Source organism: Dasypus novemcinctus, chromosome 8 (assembly GCF_030445035.2).
Source record: "Dasypus novemcinctus isolate mDasNov1 chromosome 8, mDasNov1.1.hap2, whole genome shotgun sequence".
Taxonomy (NCBI): domain Eukaryota; kingdom Metazoa; phylum Chordata; class Mammalia; order Cingulata; family Dasypodidae; genus Dasypus; species Dasypus novemcinctus.
In genome coordinates this window covers 124,309,467-124,329,696 of record NC_080680.1, presented here as the reverse complement: position 1 = coordinate 124,329,696, position 20,230 = coordinate 124,309,467, and the positions used below count along the sequence as shown (strand labels likewise).

At 60.1% G+C, this 20,230-nt stretch overlaps 1 protein-coding gene across 1 annotated transcript in view; it reads left to right on the top strand.

Annotated features, from left to right (window-relative positions):
* TMOD1 (tropomodulin 1) overlaps positions 1 to 20,230 on the top strand; it is a 72,742-nt gene that overhangs the window by 35,517 nt on the left and 16,995 nt on the right. Inside the window, exons 3-8 of the mRNA XM_058302633.2 lie at positions 1,024 to 1,180; positions 4,015 to 4,134; positions 11,871 to 11,960; positions 12,905 to 13,035; positions 14,859 to 14,966; positions 18,778 to 18,921. Coding sequence (XP_058158616.1) covers positions 1,024 to 1,180; positions 4,015 to 4,134; positions 11,871 to 11,960; positions 12,905 to 13,035; positions 14,859 to 14,966; positions 18,778 to 18,921 — 750 coding nt within the window. The remainder of the gene's footprint in view (positions 1 to 1,023; positions 1,181 to 4,014; positions 4,135 to 11,870; positions 11,961 to 12,904; positions 13,036 to 14,858; positions 14,967 to 18,777; positions 18,922 to 20,230) is intronic.

Below are 20,230 nucleotides of genomic sequence, written 5' to 3'. Positions count from 1 at the left end.
TGGGGCAGCGGCAAGAAGCTCTGCCAATACTCACCCTCCCGGCATCCTCCACGACCTCACTGAAGGGTGGAGTGGGCAGCGGCGCCCCACCCCGCCCCACCCCCGAATCTGAAGCAGGACCCTGGGTTTCGCTCGGGTCTGTCCCTGAAACTCCTGGGGCAGGTCCTTGCCTTCTGGGCCTGGAGGTCGAGGCTGCGTGCGCCCTAAGCGGTAAGCTTGAAACGACCTGCGGCTGCAAACTGCTGTGACTCCGGGGGGGGGGGGGGGGGGGGGGGGAGGGTGCTGCGCGGAAGTGGGGCCCACGTGATTCAAATGCACCCTAATCAGGAGTCGCCTTTGCCGCGGGAAGCCGGCACCTAGAAGCCGGCCCTTGTTTGCAGAAGACGGCGCAAGGATTGGCTGGTGCCGTCGTCCTGGGCAGACCCTCCTCCGGGGTTACCTTCAGGATGTTTGGCAAGCAGCACCCAGGAGCTGAGCCCGGGAGGGTCGCCAGCCCCCGGCCCCCCGTGCAGGGCCGGCCCAGGGCTCCGGGGTGGAGCCAGCCCTGCCGCCCCCTCCGCCTGCCGGGATTTCGGCTCTGCCCCTCCCTGCCTGGGTCTGCCTCCACGGCCCTAACTCACACCCCCTTGCCTTCTGCCCCTCCTGCCGCTGCACGCGCTGCTGTAAACAGCTCCCGGCACCCCTGCTGCGTCGTATCTGCCGTTCCACCCATGCCCAGTGAGCTCCCCTCCGCTCGCGGCACCAACTCAGCCCCTCGCCTTCAAACCAGAGGGCAGGGAAAGGCCAGAGACGGGGAGACCCGAGGCCCAGCCTCGCTCTGCCCTCTTCTGCTGTGCGACCTTGGGCAAGTCCCTGCCCTGTCTGGGTTTCAGATTCTTTACCTGTAGAAAAGAGGGCCTTGGATTGTCCCTGTTGGTCCATGGTGAGTTTCCAGGGAAATGCACGTGTTCTGCTGCTGACCTCCCTCCCTCCCTCTCTCTCTCCTTCCCCTCTCCCCTCCCCACCCCACCGCCTCCACTGTAGAATGCATTGCTGCCCGCAGGCCTGAGGCAGAAGGACCAGACCACCAAGGCGCCCACGGGCCCTTTTAAGAGGGAGGAGCTCCTGGACCACTTGGAAAAGCAAGCCAAGGAGTTTAAGGACCGAGAGGACCTGGTCCCCTACACGGGGGAGAAACGAGGTATTGGACACTGTCGCTTTTACCACCTTGTCGCTCCCCATTCCTTCACGGGGTGCCAACCTCGTGCCGGGCCCCCGGGCTCCCGGCTCATCTCCACCTGGCCAGAACCACCCACCCCGCTCCAAAGGCGTCCGCGAGCCAAGCGTCCCCCCAGAGTCCCTTAACTAGGGTGTCCCTGGTTATTTGTCTTGCAAGCCTGGGCCCTTTGGAGAGTGAAAGAGGGGGCTCTTAACAGCAATATCAGGACACCTGACCTGAGCCAAGACTTTCTCCTGCAATCAGGGACGAGGGGCGCCTCAACCAGCTCTCCCCCAGCTACCCCTGCTCTTCCCCTAAGTTCCTCTCTCTCTGGTGCCTGCAGCATCTCTTCCTTCTGTCCCTCCAAGACTCTGCCCCAACCGAAGGCCACCTAGGAGGCCCCAGGGGGCGGAGAAGCCCTCCCTGACAGTCTGCCCTTCGGGACTTAGCGCGGCGCTCGGCGTCCTGCTGCGTCCCCTGCATCCTGCTCACCCTTGCTCCCTGCCCTGCTGCCCCCAGGCCGCCTTCTGGCTCTCAAACCCGCTGAGCTCTTTCCCACCGCAGGCCCTTCGCACACCCTCCCTCTGCCTGCGCGCAGGTCCCGCTGCCCGGCTCCAGGGCCGGCTCTCCTTCCCTTTACACGGCACGGCGTTTGGGAGCGCAGCCGCGGCTCCGTCTATCCGGTTCCTCTCCTGGCCTTCCACTTACCAGCTGTGTGAGCGCACATGAACTTTGAAACATGCTGTGCCTCCACTTCCTCCTCCCTAAAACGGGAGTGATGACAATGCTCTTAGCAGCCTCGTTCCATCCCTCCCTTCCTGAGCACTACGCACGGAGCTTCGGCTGGCACTCGGTCACCCCAAGACCCAGCAGCACGCGGAAAGAGCTGCGACCTCGTGCAAGGTCCTGGGGAGCTTGGAGTGAGAGGGTTTCTCATCCCCGGCGAAGGCGGAGGGGTCAGAATAAAGCCCCGTGGAGGACCTTCTCGTTAGAATTAGATTTGACAACATGTGCTGGGGAAAATGAAACACGGGTTGATTCAAGATGGAAGTTTCATCTTCTTTCACTTGGGAAAGCTGCAGGGTTAGGTATTCCAGAGCTGGTAGGACAGCTTCCGCAGCGTGAGAAATCGAGGCCTTCCACGTTTTTTTTTTTTTCTTCTACCCCAGGAATATGTTCTTGTCCTCATGGCCCATCTAGCTGCTGAAGCTCCAGTCATCACATCCACATTCCAACCAGTAAGATGGGGGAAGGGAAGAAGTCCAGGTCCCCTCTGCTAGTGTCTTAGAATCACCACTCTCACTGGAGGTACCTGCTTTAGGGACATAATAAAGCACAGGTCTTAAATATTTATTAAATGTTCATCTTTGTCATTGCATTGTCATTTTCTTGATAGATCTTATTATTAGGCATTTAATTTTCCTTATATGTTTTTACCTTTTCTGGATCCTGGATTCTGATATTAAGGTAGAAGTTATGATATATTTTCCCCAAACGACTTCCTTGTGTGATAATTAGTCTTTGCTATAAACAATTTAAACAGCAAACAGAGGAATTCAGCGGAATTCCCTCCATTGAGAGATAAGCCCAATCCCGTTTTAGTGAACATGCTTCTGGATGTTTCTCTACTTCCTGCCCCCTCCCGACCTCCCCTGCCGTCACCCAGGTCCACGTCACCCTCATCTCTCCCACTGCAAGAGCGAGCCTTCTTAAATCCACCACCGCATGTCGCCCCCCTGCTGGGACCCTCCCATCCCAGAGTGAAATCTAAGTCATCCCAGGGCTTCTGGGGCCCTCTGCGGTCTGCCCCGTGTTCTCTCTGACCTCGTTTCCTGCTGGATCCCCCTGCCCCAGGCCCGCCAGAACCACACCAGCCTCCTGGAACGGCACCTTGTGGCCTCAGGGCCTTTGCACTCACGCTCCAGCTACCTGCAGGGCTCTTCCGCAGGTAACCACCTGGCTCACTTCCGCCAGGTCCCGGCTCATAGGCCAGCACCTCAGAGAGGCTCTTCCTGCCCAAAATTTGCATGGTCTGCCTCACCCACCCCTGCCCTGCTTTGATTTCCTCCATTACGCTTAATGGCGCCTGGTATCTCGAAGCGCTCAGTTAACATCTCCTTTTCACCGGATCGTCAGCTCTGTGACGGGCTTGTTCCCCGCTGTCCACTCAGCCCCTGGCAGCTGCCCGCACACGGGAAGCACTCAACAAACACCCATTTCAAGAATACGTAGAGACGGAATTTTTCCGATGTGGAATTAAATTGTCCGTGCTATCTTGTAACTTGCTTTTCTACCCAACATTTTTTTCTCGGGCATCTCCCTTCCGACAGGTTCTCAGGGTCCTTCATAATTCCTGCCGGCACCCCGTGTGTGGGTGCACCCTCATTTCTTCCGCAGCCCCGCTGGCGGGCTCTGCAGTGACGGTCCTTGAACACGGCTCTCTGCGCTCATTCAGTCATGAGTCTGCTGCTTGAAGTGTGATGTCCCACGAGGCTGTCTTTTTCCTCCCTGTCCTTGTAATAATCAAAGTACATTTTACTTATTTAGAAATGTTTCTCAGTTTTTCTTTAATATCAGAACCACTGGTGAGAGCCTCCCAGACCCTGGCATTCTATTAAATGCTTCTTTTGCAGTTGTTCCTACTTGCACATGGATTAAATTCAAGCCCGAAGCGTTCCCTAAGGAGTAGTCTGCTTTCACCAAGTTGAAAATTACTCTTTCCCAGCGAGAAGGGGGGCTCTGCTGGAGACCCCGACTCTCGCGTTTTGGGGACATTTGATGCCGCACGCCTGTGACGGGCCCCCCTCTGTTTGCAGGAAAGGTCTGGGTCCCCAAGCAGAAGCCAGTGGATCCTGTGCTGGAAAGTGTGACGCTGGAGCCGGAGCTGGAGGAGGCCTTGGCCAACGCCTCTGACGCGGAGCTCTGTGACATCGCCGGTAAGACGCGTTCCGGAAGCGTCCCCGAGGCCGCCAGAGGGGCTCTTACCGTCACCAGCAGGGCGCCTTCCGTGATTACACTCTTATTTCTAACAAGGAGCTCAGGGGACCTAGAGTGTGATAAAATAGAAATCTGTCATCCAAAACCAAAATGAGGACAGTGGAGATAAAACCACCCAAACCCTCTGCACCCAACCCACCCGGGACCCGGCCGTGGTGGCTGGGAGACCCCATCCCGGAGGAGGTGGCGGTGCCCCGGGGACGGAAGCCCCCGATGGGTGCTTTGTTAGCCGTTCGCCTCAAACCCTGCCCACGTCTCCCGGGAAGAGAGAAGAGCGTGGACCAGGCGGGCGCCCTGGCACCTCCAGTTAGCGCAGCTCCCGGAGGGCGGCCGCCAAGTCGTCGCTTGCCCGAGGCCAGCGCAGAGAGCTGAGGGGCCCCCCGGGACCTCACCCCTGGACGACCCCCTCCACCTTCACAGACACCTCCTAAAACTCCTCCCCCTGCCCCACCTGCCCGGCTTCCAGCCCCACCGAGGGCCCGGCGGGTGCTCCCACCGGACTGTGCGCCCTGGCTCAGTGGGCGGGGGTCTTTTTTTTTTAATTTATTGAAATATATCACCCACACAAAAAACATACATAAGCAATAAGTGTTAGTAATAGCTGTGAACTTACAAAACAAACATATATAGCATCATACAGGGCCCTCATAACTCACCCCACCACCACCACCTTACACTGTTGTTAAACCTTTTTAACTAGTGATCAAGGAGCATTGGTAAATATTACTACTAACCAAAGTATTTTCCCCCAACCCTCCCTGTTATTATTATCTTTACGTCATTTATATATGAACATACATAAACAATTAAGTGTATAGTGAAAGTTGTGAACTTGCAAAGCAAACATGCGTAACATCATTCAGGGTCCCATCCATCAACCCTCCACCAACACCGTGCATTGTTGTGAGATGTTTGTTACAAATTATGAAAAAATATTGTCAAATCTTACTACTAATCATAGTCCTTTATATGTGGTGTGTTTTTCCCCCAACCCACCCTATTGTTATTTTTTAAATATATTTTTATGACAGAAGTTGTAAACTTATAAAACAATCATGCACATGTGCAGAATTCCCAAGCAACACCCCTCTATCAACACACCGCACTGTGGTGGAACATTTGCTACAGATAATATCATCTGATTGTTACCATGTCCATAGTGTACACTGGGCTCACATTTTCCATACTGCCCCATTATCAACACAGGACATCTTTGGCATAGATGCAAGAATATTATATTATTGCTGCTAACCACTGTCCTTCGGTCATTCCAGCTGTATTTTTCCCATGCGTTCCCAACACCCTGCAGTAGCGATGTGCATTTGCCCTAGCTCACAAAGGACACTCTTGCATATGTACCGCCAACCACAATTCTCATCCACCTCTTGGTTTGCTGTGCTATCCAGTCCCTAGATTTTTCTCTAGCATTCTGTCAGTTGGTATTTACATACCTAGACTACCATTTTCAGCCACATCAGTGGGGGGTCTTTTTTATCCTGCAGACGTGGAAGCCACGAGCCATCCCCCAGGTGGTGGCAGGGGGCAGATGCGGGGGCAAGTGGGAAGGGGCACGACAAGAACTGGCTGTGGGGGCGTCTGGGGAGGCCCCGGGGCTCCTGTTCCAGATAAGGTGGGGGCCGTGGACGCAGGCGAGATCAGGGGAGAAGCCGGGCTCGCCCGGGGCCTGTGGAGTTGTGGGACCCTCGTCCTGAAGGTCTGGAGTTCTGCAGGGGGTCCAGGAGGGGGATGGGGATGTGGGGGGAGGGCGTAGGGGGGCTGGAGCGTGGAAATGGGGCATGAGGGCACAGAGCAGTTGGCCACAGATGGGCCGGCAACCAGAGGCCAGAGCGGGAGGGCCAGGCCCAGGCCGAGAGGACTGGAGTGAGGACGGGGGCTGGGCCGGAGTGACCCCCGGGTGTGTGGGCTGTGGCCACCGTCTGCCCCTTCCACCCCTTCCCTGCAAACCCACCAGCTGCTGGTGGTCGGAGCCTGACCCCTGCTGGGTTCCACGTGGCCGCGAGCAGGCTGGTAAGGAGACAGCCCAGCTGGGTGGCCCGCCTGGAGGCGGCGGCCGAGACCAACCGGGAAGTGAATGCGGAGAGTGCAGGCACCACTTAGGAGTGAGAAAATTCTGGAAGGATGAAGGACAAGCCCTGAAGGGCAGCAAGAAAGAAGGGTCTTTACTTCATTTCGAAGCACGGAAGCCTGGGGTACCCTCCATCTCCTGCTACAAAAATGCAACAGAATTCGGGGAACCGGTTTGCTTTGCAGTTGAGGATTCGTTAGGTCAGAAGCCACACTCGATGAGTCGTGATGGACCCCCGTCCCGCCCTGTAACTCCTCCGAGCCGTGTCCCTGAGGGAAGGAGGCCCCCCACCCCGACTCCCGGGGGCCTGTGTGGCTTGGGGGGGCGGTGTGGGGAGGGCGCCTTCGGCCAGCGGCTCCCCCCGGCCGGCCCCGGGGTTGCTTCCGTCTGCGCTTCCTCCTCGGCTCACCCTGCGCGGCGTCAGCAGCGAGGGACGCCCTGGTGCGAGCCGCGATCTAGGACTGCGGGGTGGCGCTGGCCTGGGCCCGGCTGTCCTGGGGCTGCTTTCCTGCTCTGTTTTGGCTGACGTGCCTGGTGGCTGGTATCTGCTCATGTCGCCATCCCTTCCGAGGTCGGAAGGCAGGCCCCGCTGCTACCCGCCACTCACGGGGACACCTGGTACCTTCTAGCCGCCCCCTGAAAGGCAGCAGCGACGCCGGGGGAGGGGGTGAGCGTCTGTGGACCTCAGCCGTGGCCCAGCGCCGTGTGGCTCCTTTCAAATGGCTTTCCCCGTTTGCCCACCACGATCCCGGGAAGGCAGGTTTTGTCACCGTCCCCCTTTTACGGATGGGGGAGCGAGGCATGGGGGGTCACGCGCCTTGCCCGGGGGTGGAGCCCGGGCAGCTTGGTTCTGAGGCCCCGTCCTCGCCGGCCAGCGTAGCCTGCACACAACCCTGCAGGGTGCGGGGGAGAGAGGGGTGTCAGCCTCAGCGACAGGCCGTCGCCAGGGGGGCCATGGGGCCATAGTAGGGAAGGGCCCAAGTGTCCAGCCAAGGAGCTGGAAGCTGGGCTAGGGGAGCGGAGGAGAGGCCGGATGGGAGCGGGGGCTCGGGAGGAGAGGCGCTTGCTTCCGAGGGGGCGGGCAGCCGTGGGACTGCGTCTGGGCTGCGGCTCCCCCGAGAGGCCAGCCGTTCCTGGGGCTGCACCCGGAGGAGCCGGGACGCAAGGGGGTGTCCCCGTGTGAGGTGGAGAGCAGTGTCCAGGATCAGAGCCTTCCGCACAGAAGAGAACGAGGAGCAGAGGGGGGCGCCGGTGGGTGCAGCCCAATCCCCGGGCCATTCCATGGACGTAGCCCTCGCGGGCTCGCCGCTTCTCGGGACGGTGGCCATTGACCTAGAACTTTCCTTCCATGCACCAGGGCCTGTCTAGACTCTGAGACTGAATGGCAGGGAACAGCCAAACAATCAGGCAAATATGAAATGACCAAAGAGAGTGAGCGGTACGATGGGTGAGGTACAGGGTGTGGGAGGGGGGGCTCGGGTTAGATGGTGGCACTGGGGGAGAGGAGAGAAGCCATGCAGAAGCTGAGTCTAAAAGAGGGTGAGTGGGAGTGAGCCAGAGGAAGCTGAGGGGGAGAGCATCGCAGGTGGAGAGCGGCAGGTGCACAGGCTTGGCCCTGGGGAGGAGGTGGGAACCTCGGAGCCCTTGCTCGGCAGGAGCACATAGGGCGGCCTTGACATTTGGCAATAATAGGAACGTGCAGGTGGACACGCACAGGCAGGTGTGCACAGGTAAGGTGAGGCTGAGGGACTCTCGTTTGCACATTTGTTTTCTTGCTAGTGCGTCTTTTTTGCACTCATTCGTTCATTCACTCACTGATTCAGCAGACATTAATAAACTCCTGCTGTTTACCAAGATGGATCAAATGCAGCCGCTGGCCTCGGGGGGCCCAGGACGTGGTGGGAGGACAGAGCAGGAGTGTGTAGATTCCAACATAAAAAGGGCCAGCACAGGCTGCTGGGCAGTGCTTAGCCGCTGGCCTTGGGCTGGAGACTCAGAGGCCTCTGGTGTCAGTGGCAAGTGCTTAGAATGATCTGCCCTGCCCTATGCACTCAGTATCAGATCCGGCTCACCTGTGGGCACCGTGAGGTGGCGCAGAGCCCAGGAAGGGAGTGGGGGAGCCAGCCCCCCCTTCGAAAAGGGCAACCCCCAGGCCATCCCCAGGGCGCCGGGCACCCCTTGCCCTTGTGGCCCTAGCCAGTCTGCCCTCTGGCTTCTGATTTATCCTCACACCCCGAGACACCTGTGCCAGGGTCAGGGCGTGGCTTCCCCACGAGCCCGTCACCTGTACGAAGTCCTGGGCCGGAGCTGGCTCCCCGCACCTGGTCCTCAGATGCCGGAGAAGCAGCTTCCTGACCCCAAACCAGCCGGAGCCCTCGGCGGCTGGAGAGGCCAGGGATGTGTGCCTTATCTCTCCACGTCCTAAGTGGAATTTCAAACCAAGCGAACCCTGCCAAGGCAGAAACAGGCAAGAGAACTCGATGTTCTTTTTCAGAGCTCAAAAATAGCTCTTTTTTTTTTAATTTTGGGGAAGATCTAGACTTTTTTTTTTAAATCAACTTCTCTGGTGCTAAATTCAGCCTAGCCAATATCTGCAAACCTGAAGCAGCAGGCAGTGGTGGGCCGCTTTCGCGCATCCGTGACTCTTTCCCTTGTGGAACTCTGATTTCCTGAGCTGCACGATGGTTTTCTTTCTGCGTAGGCCTGCTAGAGCCACAGGTTACCTCCCAGCCTTAGAATTCTCAAGTCGAGAGGACGTTGTGGAGCGTGAGCGGCCTAGGTGTGGAAGGTGGTAATCCTTACCTAGAAGCCGGAGTGGCCTCTGGCAAACCATCTCCCTCTTGCTCTTGCTGGCACCGTGGGGTGTCAACAACTTCCAGCCTGTTGTGAAACCCCAGCAGGAGAGAAACAGGAACTATTGCGTGGCTGCTAGTACTATGTGACGGTAAGAGATCAGCCTTCTGACACGCTGCAGTTTACAGGTGAGAGAACTGAGGCTCGAACCGGGGAAGCCACTTGTACAGGGGCCCCCAGAAAATTTATGCCAAGGCCCGGACCAGACCCCAGGTCTCCTCCCTCTTTGTCCCCCGGTGGTTCTGGTGGCCCCCCTTTGCCTCTGCCATTCTCCCTGGACCATCACGGGAAGCTGGCATCCGAGCACCAAGTACATTGGCCATTTTCCCTCTCTTTCTGCCCTTCCGTCAGCTATTCCTTCCTTTGTAGACCCCTACTTATCGGAGCTGCAAGATGGTTTTATTTCTGCACTCTGAGTGAGACCAGCCAGCTGTGCGAGGTTGCATCTTTCATACAATTCCCAAACCTTGTTTCTGTGAAAACCAAGCAGCAGCCCAGATGCCCTGCAAGCTGTGCCTGCCCTGGGAGCTCCAGGAGCTGCTCCAGGAGATGACTCAGGGGGCTGCTGACTCAGGCTCAGCTCCTTTTGCCCACGGAAACGCAGCCTAAGTGAAAATCCAGAGAGCTCGACAAAGTGCAGATGTCTCTCTCCCACCGGTTCTCCTTAGTGATGAACAGGCAAGGCTAATTTTAGCAGAGAAGGCTCTCACGATGTGGGAACAGAGGGACTTGGAGAGCGTCTCATCTTGGGGTTCTCAACTCCTCCTGAGAGTCAAAATCATCCAAGAAGATAAAAAAAATCTGTCTCTGGAGATTCTGATCTGTGGGCCCCAGCTAGAGCCTGGACATTGATTTTGCTTTAAAGCCCACCCATGATTCTTATGTGTTGCCAGGGCTGAGAGCCCCTGGCTTGTCTCACCCCCCCTTGCACAGCCAGGGGTGGGGGGCCTTGCCAGGTTATGCCGGCGTCAGGACGCAGTGCTGGAACTTGGTCTCTGGGCTCTTCATCAACCTCTGATGTCCCTCTAATTGGAAGCCGTTTCCGATGACATGGCTTAGGGGCTAAAAAAAGTCATCGCCAAAAATACCTGCTGTGTTCTGGGAGAGAAAGATGAGAAAGCGATGATATTCTTCCTTGACACCAGAACTATGGGAGAACTGGGAGTAGGGGGGCGAATCCAGGTAGACTTCCTGGAGGAGGAAGAGCTACTCCAAGTCTTGAAGGGTGGTGTGAGATAAAGGAGAGGATACCTGGTTGAATTTGCATTTCAGATAAACAACAGACGATTTTTTAGTGTAAGTCTGTCCTATTCAATATTTGGGAATAATCTCTTAGTATAAGTGTGTCCCATTCAATATTTGGAAATTTGTGTGTGTGTATGTCCCATTCAAAATTTTATCCAACCCTACCCCCCTCTGCCTTCCCTGGTTCCCCCAGGGCTCCTCCCTCACTGGCCTTCCACCTCCTGCATGCTGGGGCTTGCACGCCTGCCATCCCCCCTGCCTGGTGCGCTCTCCCTCCCTGCCCTTAACTTGGCCCACACTTACTCATCCTTCCCACCCCAAGTCCCCGCTGCCTTCTCCCCGGACAGGCTGAACTTTCCTTTCTGGCACTTATACTCTGTGCCTGTGTTCTTAATCATGCGCTTGCTTGTTTATCGTCTCTCTCCTAAGCTTCGTGGGCAGAAGCCCTCTTTCTCCTTCTCTGCCACCCCCCGCCCACCCCCCAGCGCCAGCACACACAATGTGGGCGCTGTAATAAGTGTTGGATGGATGGACGGGTGAATGAATAAATGAGCACGGATTCACATTTCCAGAAAGAGCTTTCTGGCTGCTCTGTGCTCAAGGCCAGGGTGTGGAGGTATCTTGGATTCCCAGGGCTGCCACAAACTGGGCCACTTCAAACAACAGAAAGTTCAGGAAGCCAGAGGTCTGAGGTTGAGGTGTCGGCAGGGCGGCGCTCCCTCCTGAAACCCACGGGGGAGAGCCCTCCCCGGCCTCTTCTAGCTTCTGGCGTTGGCCGACCTTCCTCGGTGCTCCTCGCCTCGCAGGTGCAGCCGCGTGGCTGCCCGCCACGCCTGCCTTGCTCTTATAAGGACGCCATGTGGGAGTTAGCCCACCCTGAGCCGGTGAGACCAAAGCTTGACTTGAATCTGTCTGCAAAGACCCTGTTTCCAAAGAGGGCCACATTGAGTCCAGGAGTAAGGACTTGAACATGGTTTTCGGGCGACACAATTTAACCCGTCACGGGGCGGGCAGGATGATGACGGTCATGCAGCTGTGATGATTCAACCAAGAAGCGCCGGGGCCTCCACCGGGACAGGGTGATGGGCAGGAGGTGGGGCAGGCCTGAGTGCCCTGGGGAGGTCGGGAGGTCGGGGGGGCTGGTTTAGGGCTGGGGGCTGGGGGCTGGGGGAGGAGGCTCTGTGAGACCCAGGGTTGATGCCGAGGGACAGGCCGGACGCTGGGCAGGAAGGGGCTGTCGCCAGGAGGGATGATGGTCTCTTTGGCCCAAGTTCTTTGGAAGTGTCTGGGGCATCGGGCAAGCGGGGAGGCCTCAGAGCCTGAGCTTGGGACTCAAAAAGTCTAGGCTGGCTGTAGAGGGGGTCATGTCCAAAGGGGAGCGAGGGTCCAAATAAAATGGAGGTTAAACGATTTCACGCAAGAGTTCCGTGCCGTCCCCCCGCACGGGAGGCTCCTGGGCACGTGGGTGAGTCACGACCCCTGTCCCCGCAGCCATCCTGGGCATGCACACGCTCATGAGCAACCAGCAGTACTACCAGGCCCTGGGCAGCAGCTCCATCGTGAACAAGGAGGGGCTCCACAGTGAGTACACGCCAGGGCCGGCCCGGCACGGTGGCGCCCTCCCCTGCTCCACCGTGCCCGCTGGCTCAGCCCAGACGCCCGGAAATCTGTCCGCCCTCCTCCGTTGAGTCTCCTGCGATGCCTCTCGTTCAGGGAGGCCCTCTCCATCCCAGTCTGGTAAAAACACCCTCCCGTAGTTTAGGGGTTCGTTTTCATGCGCGACTTCTTCACCCGCCTGCAGCTGGCATTTGTGCCCGTGTGGTTGAGAAGGAGCGTCCGTTTTCTAATGGGCAGCCAATGGTCCCGGCTCCATGTTTTGACTCGTTCATCCTTGGCCCCTGATTTGGGATCCCCCCGTATCATAAATGTCCGTGTAGCCACCCAGTTCTCCTTCTGGAGACTTCTTCTGTTCCTCGCTCGTCATTCATTTGCCCTTTCCTGTGCGGATGTTTCATCGATGAACCGATATTGCTATCGGCTAAAGTCCATTTTTCATTAGCGTTCACTCTTTGTCTGTACATACCTATGGGTGGTTTGTTTTTTTTTTCCCATTTTTGTTGTGGTAACAAATGCAATTAAATTTCCCCCTTTTGTATTCCATGGTTTTAAGTCCCTTCCAAGCTAGTGTTCTGGCCCCAGTGAGGACTGAGGGTGCCAAAAGAATGACAGTTACCCCTCCTGCATACAACGTCTCCACACGACTTTCCCCCAAGGCTCAATCTGCCTTCCCTAAGATAATGAGCCCAGGTAGAGCCAAGGTACCGCTTTGCAGGGGAGGAAACTGAGGCTCCGAGACTTCGTGATTTGCCCCATTCTTGCAGGACCCCTAAGGCAGCGCCCAAACACAGGACCCCCATCCCCTCCCCTTGAGCCTGTCCCCCGCAGTGCTTTCTCCCCTGCACCCCTCCTGCCAGCCCCTGCCTCGTGTTGGGAGGCGTGACCCCCGCTTTCGTTGCCTCCCCCAGGTGTGATCAAACCTACACAGTACAAGCCCGTGCCCGACGAAGAGCCAAACTCGACCGACGTCGAGGAGACGCTGGAGCGGGTGAAGAACAACGACCCGAAGCTTGAGGAGGTTAACCTGAACAACATCCGGGTAAGCCCCCGGTACCCCACCGCGCCCCCGGGCCACGCGGACCAGGCCCGGCTGTGCCGAGGGCGCAGGGTCTGGTTGGGGCTCTGGGTGCTCCTGGGCTGCGGGATGGGCAGAGGGCTGGGCAGGCTTCCCGCCCCCGGCCACGTCGGGCCACGCAGCTCCCGTCGGGGGACCCGCTGTGTTATTCAGAACCCTGAGAACTTCTCCAAGGTGAGACCGCGCCCAGACGCTCTGCTGCACCCTGGGCCTCCGGGCTCGACAGCGCGGCGCCCATAGGCAGGTGGGGTAGCCCCAGCCGTCGCCGCGCGGTATCAGGTTCACGGCCAGCTCCCCTTCCAGAGGGGCGCTGTCCGCCCAAACGCCCAGGAAACTATTCCAAGCTGCCTGCCCCTGTTTCTCCGGGCATTGCCCCCGCCTGGCTGCGCAGGGCAGAGGAGGGACAGATGGACAGGCTCCCCAGGACAGGCTGCGGGAGGAATTCAGAAGGAGGCGCAGCTGCCCGCCCACCTGTCGGCTCCGGGGCTGGCAGGATTAGTCCTGGGGGGTGTGGGGGTAAGACAAGACGCTGGCCCCACGCCCGCTCCTCTGTCCTTTCTTCTCGCTTTCTTTTAAGAGGCTGCCAGCGCCACGGCACGATCAGATGGAAACCTGTGCCCGTGGTGTCCACCGCCCGCCCCTGCTCTGCTCCCACGGGGATCTAAAATGACGCCCTGAAACGAGAGACCGGGGGAAACGGAGCCAGGTTCTCACTCAGGCACCCCCGCGGCCTGCCCTGCGCCCAGCGGGCGCCCACGGCACAGAGCAGGCCTGTGCACGCGGGCGTGCCCTGAGCCATGAGGGTGCTGTGCCCTCACGGGCGCCTCAGTTTCCCCTTCTGCACCACGAGGCAGTTGGCCTAGATCAGTCTTTTTTTTTTAATTAAAAGTTTCATTTTGATATAACTGTAGGTCGACATGCATGTGTAAGGAAATAAGGAGAGGTCCCAGGACCCTTTTGGAGTTTCCTAAATGGTAGCAGCTTGAGAAACCACAGGACACTGGCAGAGCCGGGATATTAACACGGAGTCAATCCTGATACAGGGCATTTCCTAGATCGGTGATTTTCATCTGAGGAGGTTAAAAAAATTTTTTTTTAAACCACAGAGAGACAGCTATAGGCAGTAGATACGCAGATAAAAAGATACAGCAACCGTGATGAAATGTTAAAACTGGTGGGCCTGCATATTTGGGGGTGCGTGTTGGAGGCCTCTGTATGAGTTTTGTATTAAATTTGCAACTGTCCTATGTGTTCAAAATCATTTCAAAAGAAAATATTTAAGAAAAAATAAATTAAAACCCAAGCGCTCAGGCCCCACCCCCAGCGTTCTGATTTCCTTGGTCAGGATTTTGTTAAAAGGTCCCAGGAGCTCTGATGTGCGGCCGGGGCTGAGGGCAGCTATCCCTTAGAGCAATCCTCTGCCTCTCTTTTCCAGAGCAGGCCCAGAGAGGGAAAGAGGCTGCCCTAGAGCCGCACAGCGCGTCAGAATCCGTGGGGGTGGGCGGTGGCGCGCCGGCCCGCCCGCGCTCCGGGCCCACGGCCCTGTCCCCTGCTGGCATCTCCCTTCTCCTCTGCCCTCCGCACACAGGGCGCGCCCTCTCCGAACTCTTCAGGGAGGGTTTTCTCAATCTTTTTGCCAGAACCTTCTCCCCAAATCTCATCCACTCAGGGCAAAGCCAGGGAGCGGGCGAAGCCGGAACCTTCCTTGCCGCGGCAGATTTCGGGGCAGGGGCTGCCAGGGGCGACCCCGCGCAGGGCGCCGCTCACGCCCGCCGCTCTCTCCGCAGAACATCCCCATCCCCACCCTCAAGGCCTACGCCGAGGCCCTGAAGGAGAACGCCTACGTGAAGACCTTCAGCATCGTGGGCACGCGGAGCAACGACCCCGTGGCCCACGTGCGTGCCGCGCCGCCCCGCTGCCTGGAGGGGGCGGGCTCCCGGGGTGCCTGGAGGGGCGGGGCTGCCTGGAGGGGGCGGGCTCCCGGGGTGCCTGGAGGGGCGGGGCTGCCTGGAGGGGGTGGGGCTGCCTGGAGGGGGCGGGCTCCCGGGGTGCCTGGAGGGGCGGGGCTGCCTGGAGGGGGTGGGGCTGCCTGGAGGGGGCGGGCTCCCGGGGTGCCTGGAGGGGCGGGGCTGCCTGGAGGGGGTGGGGCTGCCTGGAGGGGGCGGGCTCCCGGGGTGCCTGGAGGGGCGGGGCTGCCTGGAGGGGGTGGGGCTGCCTGGAGGGGGCGGGCTCCCGGGGTGCCTGGAGGGGCGGGGCTGCCTGGAGGGGGCGGGGCTGCCTGGAGGGGGCGGGCTCCCGGGGTACCTGGAGGGGCCGGGGCTGCCTGGAGGGGGCGGGGCTGACTGGAGGGGGCGGGCTCCCGGGGTGCCTGGAGGGCCGGGGCTGCCTGGAGGGGGCGGGGCTGACTGGAGGGGGCGGGCTCCCGGGGTGCCTGGAGGGGCCCGGGCTGCCTGGAGGGGGCGGGGCTGCCTGGAGGGGGCGGGCTCCCGGGATGCCTGGAGGGGCGGGGCTGCCTGGAGGGGGCGGGGCTGCCTGGAGGGGGTGGGGCTGCCTGGAGGGGGTGGGGCTGCCTGGAGGGGCCGGGGCTGACTGGAGGGGGCGGGCTCCCGGGCTGCCTGGAGGGGCGGGGCTGCCTGGAGGGGCGGGGCTGCCTGGAGGGGGCGGGGCTGACTGGAGGGGGCGGGCTCCCGGGCTGCCTGGAGGGGCGGGGCTGCCTGGAGGGGTGGGGCTGCCTGGAGGGGGCGGGGCTGCCTGGAGGGGGCAGGGCTGACTGGAGGGGGCGGGCTCCCGGGCTGCCTGGAGGGGCGGGGCTGCCTGGAGGGGGTGGGGCTGCCTGGAGGGGCCGGGGCGGGGCTGCCTGGAGGGGGTGGGGCTGCCTGGAGGGGCCGGGGCTGCCTGGAGGGGACGGGCTCCCGGGGTGCCTGGAGGGGCCCGGGTGGCCTGGAGGGGCCGGGGCTGCCTGGAGGGGCGGGGCTGCCTGGAGGGGGCGGGCTCCTGGGCTGCCTGGAGGGGCGGGGCTGCCTGGAGGGGGCCGGGTGGGCTCCCAGGGCTGCCTGGACCAGGTGCCACGAGCGGGGGGCTCGACGCAACGCAGGGGCTGCCCTCTGACGGCGCGGGACGCTGGAGGCCAAAAGCCAGCCCCTGTCTCTGCCGTGCCGTGTCCATCCTTCTGTATGTCTCGCTGTCCGCATCGCCATCTTGTAGGGACACCCCCCCCACCCAGTGTGACCTCGTCTTCACTAACATCTGCAGAGACGCTCCTTCCAAATAAGGTCACATCCTGGGGGGCCAGGAGGACATGAATTTGTGGGGACCCACTATTCAAGCCAGTCCAGAGACCTAGAAACACGAGGGGCTACCGCTTGTGGGCTCGGGGTTCCCCGCCGCTGATGCATAGCGCCCGCGCACTGGGCCAGACAGCCTGGCTGGGGGCCAGGAAGGGGCGTGAGGCCCAGCTGTCCGTCAGTCCTCTGCACCTCACAGCTACCCCTGATGCAAAGGGGCAGGTCTCCTTGCTTTGCTCAGAGAAGGGACTCAGAGAGGTCAGGCAACCTGTTTTCCCAAAGCTGCACAGCAGGCTAGGGGTGGGGCTGAGATTCAGGACCGCAGTGCTGAATCTGTCCCCACAGCGTGTCACCTTTGAGCAAGGACCTGCCTCTCCCAGGACCCCAACTTCTACGTCTCTAAAACCAACATCTTCATTGATAGGATCCCGATGCCCAATTTTACTTTATTTTGAACGCATGTCTTAGAAGACGTTGCTGATCAAATTATGTTATCCTAAAGGAGCCACGCAGCAGCGATACTCGTTCGACGCCTGTCTATTGGGAGTCCCTGCGCCTGGCCTTGCCCAGGGCCCGGGGATACACCTGCAGCTAGGACAGCCGCGGCCCTACCCCCTGGACGTGCCTGTCCACCCAGCAAGGCCAGGAAGCCACACGGGGCAGGCGAGCCCTCCAGTAGCAATCAGTTCTTCTCTAGGTTTTAAAATAACTAGCACAACGATCTTCGTTATTTTTGAGATCACATAAATAGCTCACAGTCTCCCGTGGCTGCCGGTGGGGAACCTCTGGGTCGACGACCTCTGACCTTAGGAGATCTCTGGTGGATCCCGCACTTGCCCTTGGAGACATGGCTGCGAAGCCACTCGCCTGTCCAAAGCCGGGCCTCAGGTCAACCCGTCCCCGCCAGCCCTCAGCTCCACTCCCCGAGGACGGGCCGACGGCTCTCAGCCCTTCACGCCAGCGTCCTGTTGTCGGGTGCTGGCGTGCCCCGGTGTGTTGGTGAAAACGCCACCCAAGCCCTGCAGGTGCCCCCCAGCGCCTCCACTGTGACCCCACAGCCCGACAGTTGACCCCTGGCCAGCGGGGGCCTCGTCAGCCCCCTGCAGCCCACTCTGCTCAGCCCGGCTGTTAGCTATCTGGATGCTCAGGCCAGCCAGGACTTTCCTGGGGTGGGGGGCCCCGAGGTGACACAGACTGGGTGCCCTCCCTCAGGGGGGTCCTGCCTGCTCAGGGAGACATACGTGGTCACAGAGAAGGTGGCAGACAGCTGCCATGCCATCCTGGGAGCACACCAAAGTTGGGGGCAGTTGAGGAAGGAGTGATGACTTCAACAAGGAAGGCTTCCTGGAGGCAGTGATGCTCAGCGGAGCCCTGAACCGGGTTTCAGCAGGCAGAGACAGCGGGGCGGGCATTCCTGGCTCCGGGCGTCCCTTCGGACAACCAGGGCCGGACGACCTGTACCTCCCGGCCTGTCAGCGGCCAGTGTCGTCTTTCCTCCCTGACACATGGTTTCCAGCGACTGCTAATCACCTCCTTTCTCCAGACGCTCTGATTGCCACCCACACCCCTTGGCGAGAGTCCTCTGAGCCGCGCCGGGGCCACCTTAGCTTGTCTCCTGCAGCTTGCCCTGGTCTCTAGGGGAAAAAAACCCACAGGAAAAACGGGGTTGCTTCCCTGGCCCTATCCCCTCTTCTGCTCTGCCACTGCCGTGAAGACACTGCCGACTCCGTGAAATTTCAGCAGGGAAACAGATGGAAAATCTATCAGGGAGATTGGGATCCACTGGGGCTCAGTGAAACCTGAGTGCTGGGGCTACGTGGGCAGCGTGGGGGCCTAAGGTTCTTTTCCAGCCCGCCACGAGCATGTAGTCTGATGGCAGAGGCAATGCCAGTAGAAAAACAACGCGAATGCAGGGGCGTGCAGGCTCCGGGCAGGAGGCTCTGGGGGTCACGAGCGGAGGCCACAGCTGGCGGGCGGGCAGCACAGGCTCTGGAGGAAGGAGCGTTTGAGAACGGCCTTGAAGGCTGGGCAGGCTGTGAACCAGTGGAACAGAAAGGAAGAGGCTTTCCAGGTGGCCGGTCAGAACCGGCCTGGGCGTGGAGGCTGGGCAGCTTAGGGTGTGCGGGGACTGAGAGGGGCCCGCTGCAGGGGACGGGGAACAGAACCGGGCAGAGAAGGCTTCGAATGCGGGCTAAGGCGTGTGGAATTCCCCGGGAGGGTCCGGGAGCCACGGCAGGTTGGAGGGGAGGGGGTCCCGGCCGCAGCTGCGCGGGGGGAGATGGGTGTGGCAAGGCGGCCGGCGGGGTTCTCCGGGGCGGGGGCAGCTCCCAGCAAGGCCGGCTCGGCGTCCCAGGCTCCACCCCGGGGACCCGGCCCGGCTCGGGGCGACTCACTGCCTCCCCGCTTTCTCCCGCGCCTCAAGGCCCTCGCCGAGATGCTCAAGGTGAACAAGGCCTTGAAGACGCTCAACGTGGAATCCAACTTCATCTCCGGGGCCGGGGTCCTGAGCCTGGTGGAGGCGCTTCCGCACAACACTTCTCTGGTGGAGCTGAAAATCGACAACCAGGTGAGCCGGTCAGAGCCCCGGGGCGCGCGCCGTCCTGTCTCCCCCCCCCCCCCCACCCCATCCCTGGGTGACGGCAGCTCGAGGGGCCCCCAAAGGCCGCCCCATCCAAGCCCCTCGCCACGCTCACCTCGTCCTCGTCCATCATGGCCGCCAGCTGCTTCCTGCTTCAGCTGGTGCACCCGTTTGGGGGGCTCACTCCTGAGATCCCCCGTCGCCAGCAGCCCTGGCATAAGAAGATCCTTCCTTTTTTTTTTTTTAAGATTGTGTTTATTTATGTTTTATTTATTTCTCTCCCCTCCCCCCGCCCCAGTTGTCTGCTCTCTGGGTCCATTCGCTGTGTGTTCTTCTGTGACCACTTCTATCCTTATCAGCGGCACGGGAATCTGTGTTTCTTTTTGTTGCGTCATCTTGCTGCATCAGCTCTCCGTGTGGGCGGCGCCATTCCTGGGCAGGCTGCTCTTTCTTTTCACGCTGGGCGGCTCTCCTTACGGGGCTCACTCCTTGCGCGTGGGGCTCCCCTACGCGGGGGACACCCCTGCGTGGCAGGGCACTCCTTGTGCGCATCAGCACTGCACATGGGCCAGCTCCACACGGGTCAAGGAGGCCTGGGGTTTGAACCGCGGACCTCCCATATGGTAGACGGACGCCCTAACCACTGCGCCAAGACCGCTTCCCAAGATCCTTCCTCATATCCAGTAGGATCCGCTCCCTCCAAGGCCCGTCCTCAAGCCGAATTCTGCCCTCTGCTGTCCCCAGCGCCCCCCGTGCGCAGACCGCGTCAGCCTGAGCCCCTTGCCAAGGGTTTCGGTCCCCTCAACCGCCGGGCAGTTATGGGTACCTTGATCCAGCGCCGCGGTTCCTCTAGAACACCTGGGCTCGGGCGCCGCCCCGCGGGCCGCGCTTGCCCTTCTCCCTTGACAATGCGCTGGTGTCACGTGCTAGGTCAGGCATCGGGGCCTCCTGGGGCTGGGCCCTGAGCCTATCCGGGTCTCCCCGACATCCCGTGAGAGGGGGCCGTCACGAGCCCAGGTGCGAAACGGGAGGGAGCCAGCCCAGAGAGGCGAAGGGCCAGCACCCTGCTCAGGGCACCCCGGCTCGCTTGGGGCGTTCTGGCTCCCAAAGCCGCACGCTCCGCTCCGCCGCCACCCGCCAGCACTGACCGTCCTTTTCTCTGTGGATGGGAACTCCTGGTGTTTTCATCAGCGCTAAGAAGTTTTGGCGTTTTTTTCCCCCTTTCCCCTACATAAAAATCTTTGCCAAATGGTTGTGTAAATATAAGCATCAAAAAAAGGTCAGAAGGAAATATTAC